Genomic DNA, 6000 nt, shown 5'->3' with positions numbered 1-6000 from the left:
TGGATGCTGAGTCAGTATTTAATTTGCTTCAGCCCCATTCTGAGTGCTCAGCTGGGCAATCTGAAAGGAACGGGGAACTTGGAGGAAGGATAGTGATTGATATTAATTTAAAAGAACAAAAATGCTGGAATGTTGACACTCCTGGCTCTCTTTCAAGTCAACCCTCTCAGCGTTCCTCTCCTCACCCTCACCATCGTGAGGAAACTGAGGCCGCCAGGCATTTGGCCAACATCACACAGTGGTTTCTGAGTTTATTGCCAATTACATCTGACCAAACTCCTTCTTCCGGAGTTCACTTCTTTTTATCTTGCCAGTGATGGTTTTGGGCAGCTCTGAGACAAACTCCACCTGGTTGAGGATAAAGCAAACACATTCTGACCAAGTCACCCCGTCATTTTCTATCAACCCTCAGCTCTCCTCCTTTGCCCTCTCACAGTCCCCCAGACAGGCTAGCGCCATGTGGGGGCCTTAATGGGGTCCACCATTTATGTCAGATTCTCCTCTGACCTCCTGAAGTTGGATGCAGCCCTTTGATGTACTTTGACCAGTGAAATATGAGTAGGAGTGAAGTGTGCCACCTCTAACAGAAAAGTTGGGAGTCATTGAGACAGGCCACCCCCTCTGTCCATCTCTTCTAGTTCTCTGGGAGGTACCTACGTGGTGGCTGCTCCTTTATCCTGGTCCCAGGATGAGCGGATGTGGAGCAAAGGCTCCGAGAAAGCTATGGTGGACAAGTGGCGTGAGCAAGAAAGCCACCGTCCTTGTTATAATCCACTGCAACTTTGGGACTGTTTGTTACCCACAGTAACATGTAGCCCTTCCTGACTGGTACGCATCCTCTCTTCTACTCTCGATAAAGCATCAGAGCCTAATGTTAGCAGCATGAACTCTGTTGTCAGATACACATGGGGTTGAATCCAGCTTCTATTTACTGTAATCTCAGGCAATTTACTTTGAGTCTCTAAGCCTCAGTTTCCTCTCTGTAGACTGGGATGATTATCTCAGGTTGTGGAGAGGATTAAATGAAATAATAATGCATGTAAAGCCTTGAGTCCAGGGCCTGGTACACACGGTAAATGCTCAATAAACGTTAGCTATATAGCTTTATAATATGTACTGATTGTAAACATTCACACAATGCAGCAAAGTATTACTACAAAAGAAGGAAATTTTAACTTGTTTTTAAACATATCAGATAGCACTACGTACGTTATTTCTTAGCCTGCTTTTTTATCTCAATAATATATTATTGTGATATTTTATGTTAAAAAATCTGCATCATCAGTTTAAATTACAGAATAATATTAAATTCCATGAGTAATTTCATCATTTCTCTATTGCTGCACAGGTTTATAGGTTGTGCACAGCATTTAAAACAAATGAAGTTGAACAAAAAATATCAGAATGTATTACACGTTGTTAGGGTAAATATCATTTTGTTCTTTTTTGTTTGTTGTGTAGGTATATGTGTATTGGATTGCAATATAGAATGTATTTCTCATGACAAATAATGTTTTTTAATAGTTTGGAAGTTGCTGGTTTGGGTGTCTTTTTCAAATTTTGAAAGATTATAAATAACCTTCTTGGATATCTTTGGGCAGTTGTCTGATATTTTTCTTTAGGTTGACACTCCAGCAATGGATGAGTTTCTGACACAGGATCGAGGTTCCATCCGATTCAGTGGGCTCCCTCACACCCCTAAGCTGAAATGCTTCTTCTGCAGAGAAAAATATTAGTGCTCTTGGCTACTTAGGCTTCACCCCAGACACTGTATGAGACTTGAGGCGGTGGAGCCCCCAGAACCACTCACAGGGACCAGACCCCAACCGTCTGCTCTCACTCACCTTCCTTGGGTACTTGTACGGGGCTGTCACTGACTTCACATGCTGTTGCAGCTCCTTGGTGAGCTGGTCTCGATCATGGGACAGGAAGTTTGGGGTCAGGACAATGAAAGCCTTCACTACCTGCGGTGAAGAACCAGAGTGGAGGCTCAGGGCGAGTGACAGCCAAATTATAGTTTAAGGAGTAAATGCCTGGGACTTCCCTGGAGGTCCAGTGGTTAAGACTCCACGCTCCCACCACAGGGGCCGCGGGTTCCATCCCTAGACAGGGAACTAAGATCCCACGTGCCATGCTACACTGCGCGGCCTATAAATAAATAAATAAAAATTTAAAAATAAAGAGTAAATGCTTACTAAATTAATGGGAAAACAAACTGACAGTAGAGCCTTTGGAAATCCCAGGTTCAAATCCCAATACTTCCAATTTCCACTCTTTGCCTTGGAACATTACTTAACCTGTCTTAATCTCGATCTCCTCTGCGAAATGGGGAGAGGACAGGTTCATTCCTCATCAGGTTTATGTAAAGAATCCATGAGATAATACACATAAAACGTGAAGCCAGTTTAAACGTATTTGTATTCCTATCATTGTTATCATCACCATTTTCACTATTATTATAGGCAGAGTTCTGTGGGCATTTAATAATAGCTAAGACCTTGAGGGCATTTAATAAATGTTGGTAATTTATTAGTTTCCTATTATTATTTATGTCCTCATTTAACTACACAGGGATTGTACATAGAACGTGTTCAATAAACACTTGATGAGTCAAGGATGCCTGCTCTGGAGCCAGAGTGCTCAATCTCCCACCACTTATTAGCTTGTCATCCAGGCAAGTTATTTAACCTCTTTATGCCTCTGTTTCCTTCTCTGCAAAAAGGTATAAGAAGAGCCCTTAATTCATTGTGTTCTGTGAGGGATAAATGAGCTGACACCCAGTAAGAGCTGATTAACTACTAGATGGCAGCAGCAGCAGCATTCACAATCAGCATCGTTTCAGTCACAGATGAGGCCACAGTGCCCCCTGCTGACCACATCGTGTAAGTCACATGCACACCAAGCATGCCCTCCCTTCACCCTAGGTCCAAGGCTGGGTAGGTATGGCCTGGAAGTTTTCCCCTCACCTGCCCTCCCAGCCCCACACCCAGCCACGATGACCTCCACGTCCCGACCCTCACCTCCCCTCGAATCGGGTCCGGGCTGCTCACCACAGCGGACTCAGCCACCGCTGGGTGCTCTGCCAGGGCGTTCTCCACTTCTGCCGGCCCAATGCGGTACCTGCAGGACCAATGGTTCCTTCTGAGCCAATTCCCGGGCGAGGGTGACCCAGGCCCTCAGATCGCATCTTTGGGAGAGACACATCTTCCCTTGGCACGGAGGGTATCTGTCACGGGGCGCCAGAGCCCTGTGTAATGGGACTCAAATGTGAAGTCCTGAACGTTCCATGCTAAGAAATACAAGGCTCAGGTGCTCCCCAGGTGAGAGAGGAGGTGAATGCTTCATCCTCCCAGAGCTCTGGGGCTTGGCTCAAGCTCAAGCAGCTTCCCCTGGCATGAAAACTCCTTAGCTTAAACATTTGTACAGATTTTACACCCTGTTCCTCACTATATCAGCATTTGTTTTAGAAATTAAAAACAACAAACTCAATTTTCCTGAAATTCCCAAGAAAACTTATGATTCTAGTGTAACGTGTCATTTTTGTTCTTTATAAATCATGTAAGAGTTAGGAACAACAGACTTGGAGTCAGACCGCCTTTTTTCAAATCTGGCCTGCACCTTGTACTGTCTTTGAAACTTCAGGCAATGTTTTTCACTGGTCACCGACTCCATTTCCTCATGTAAAATGGGCATAATCATGGGAATTCCCTGGGGGCCCAGTGGTTAGGGCTACGTGCTCCCACTGTAGGGAGCACGGGTTGAATCCCCGGTCGGGGAACTAAGATCCTGCATGCCGCACACTGTCAGGTCTACACCCACCCCCTCCCCCACCAAAAAAAAATTAAACTAATATAAAATGGGCATAATCACATCTACCTTACAGCATTGGGAGGTGGTCATATAAAGCTCTACAGAGAGTATGGTCACATAGTACGTATTCCATAAAGGTGAATTTTATTATTGTTGTTGTTGTTATGTGTTTCTGTGACATGTGGTTCATCAGAGGGGCACACAGAATAAGGTCCCTCAACAAATAGGCACCAAAGTAAAGTTTTCCTTCCCAGTGCCTTTAACTTGCATGATGTCTTACTTTGGTTCAGAGTTAGGCTGAGAGTCCCTCACCAAGGCATGAAGGAATGTCTGGGCATGCTACCTCCCACCAGGCTCGTGAGGGTGGTACCTCCTGCTCAGCGTCAGCCACACCTACCCGGAGGCATTGATGACATCATCGGCCCTCCCCAGGAACCAGAAGTAGCCCTCTGCATCAATAGTCGCTCTGTCCCCACTGTTGTAGAAGTCCCCACACTCCACTTCGGCTGTCTTCACTGGGTTACTCTGCAAAGAGAACAACACTCCTCTGTCAAAAACAGTGAGTTTAGAGATGATGAGCTACAGCAATGGGCTCGGATCTGGGTTTGAATCCCGCTTCTAGCTCTACCTGGCACCTGGGAAATTTTTAGAATCTCTCTGAGTCTACTTTCATTACATGCAAGCACTCAATGCATGCTACTGGTCAATTAGTGAACAATGTTCAACCAATTTAAAGAACAATGTTTTTCATTTCATTCATTTATTTATTTATTTTTGGCTGTGTTGGGTCTTCGTTGCTCCACGCGGGCTTTCTCTAGTTGCGGCGAGCGGGGCTACTCTTCATTGAGGGCCGCGGGCTTCTCGTTGCGACGGCTTCTCTTGTTGCGGAGCACGGGCTCTAGGTGTGCGAGCTTCAGTAGTTGCGGCACGTGGGCTCAGTAGTTGTGACTCACGGGCTCTAGAGTGCAGGCTCAGTAGTTGTGGGACACAGGCTTAGCTGCTCCGCGGCATGAGGGATCTTCCTGTACCAGGGATTGAACTGCATTGGCAGGAGGACCCTCAACCACTGCGCTACCAGGGATGTCTCCAGAACAATTTTTAAACATAACAACTCACTTTTGTGTGCCACTCCAGTAAAATAAAATTTCCGCTAGAGCATAACTCTCTTTTCTTCACTGTTATAAGCTCTGCATTTACGCAGTGGCTGGACAGATGGGAGGTGTCAATAAATGTTTGCTGAATGAATTTTCTTCCCAAAATATTACCTCATTTGAGCCTCACAGAAAGCCTATGAAGCTGGTATTCTTCATTAAACTTTTAAGATAATTGTATATTTGCATGCAGTTATAAGAAATAATACAGAGAGACCTCATGTACCCTTTACCTAGTTTCTCCCAATAATAACATCTTGCAAAAATATAGCTCAATATCATAACCAGGATATTGACATTGATACCATCCACCAATCTTAATCAGGTTTCCCCAGTTTTTTACTTGTACTCATGTGTGCGTGTGAGTGTATCTAGTTTTATGCCATTTTATCACATGTGTAAGTCCATGTATCTTCCACCACCGTCAAGGTACAGAACAGTCCCATCATCAACAGGATCCCTCACGTTGCTTTTATATCCACATCCACCTCTCTCCTCTCCCTTCTTCCACCTCCCTTCCCATGACTAACCCCTTGGCAATGACCAACCTATTCTCCATTTTTATAATTTTCTCATTTTAATAATGTCACATAAATGGAATTATATAGTATATAACCTTTGGGAGTGGCTCTTTTTTTAAACTCAGTATCATTCTCTGGGGGTCCATCCACACTACTGTGTTCATCAATAGTTTGATCATATTTATTGCTGAACAGTATCTCACGTTTCGGATGAGACACAGATCAACCATTCACCCACTGAACGGCACCTGCGTAGTTTCATTTTTAACTATTATGCATAAAGCTGCTGTGAACCTTACAGATTTGTGTGAGGCTGGCATTTTTTAGCCCATTTTACAGAAGAGGAAACTGATGTTCAAGGAGGCACAATAACTCCCTCAAAGTCACTCAGCTGGGCAGTGGGAGGGTTGGCGTTTGAATTTACAGCCTATGCATGTGACCACTAAGCACTGTGTTGGGATTTTTCTTCTTCTGGAACATGGAATAATTTTAAGAGGTTTCAGGAAAAAAATCTTTAA

General features: G+C 44.3%; 1 protein-coding gene across 4 annotated transcripts in view; it reads right to left on the bottom strand.

The window, feature by feature from the left end:
• LOC308629615 (acyl-coenzyme A synthetase ACSM1, mitochondrial) overlaps positions 1–6000 on the bottom strand; it is a 41150-nt gene continuing 35150 nt past the window's right edge. For 3 of the 4 annotated variants that reach the window (XM_081257651.1, XM_081257652.1, XM_081257654.1), the window contains 4 exons: positions 4208–4335; positions 3021–3120; positions 1845–1964; positions 1–348 (listed from right to left, as the gene is read on the bottom strand). In XM_081257651.1, coding sequence (XP_081113777.1) covers positions 262–348; positions 1845–1964; positions 3021–3120; positions 4208–4335 — 435 coding nt within the window. In that variant the 3' untranslated portion in view covers positions 1–261. The remainder of the gene's footprint in view (positions 349–1844; positions 1965–3020; positions 3121–4207; positions 4336–6000) is intronic. The other variant, XM_081257653.1, reaches the window with a different exon arrangement.

Source organism: Mesoplodon bidens (genome assembly GCF_964165515.1).
Source record: "Mesoplodon bidens genome assembly, chromosome: 15".
Classification (NCBI taxonomy): Eukaryota; Metazoa; Chordata; class Mammalia; order Artiodactyla; family Ziphiidae; genus Mesoplodon; species Mesoplodon bidens.
Note: the sequence above shows the minus strand (reverse complement) of the source record. Positions and strands in the feature narration are given on the sequence as shown.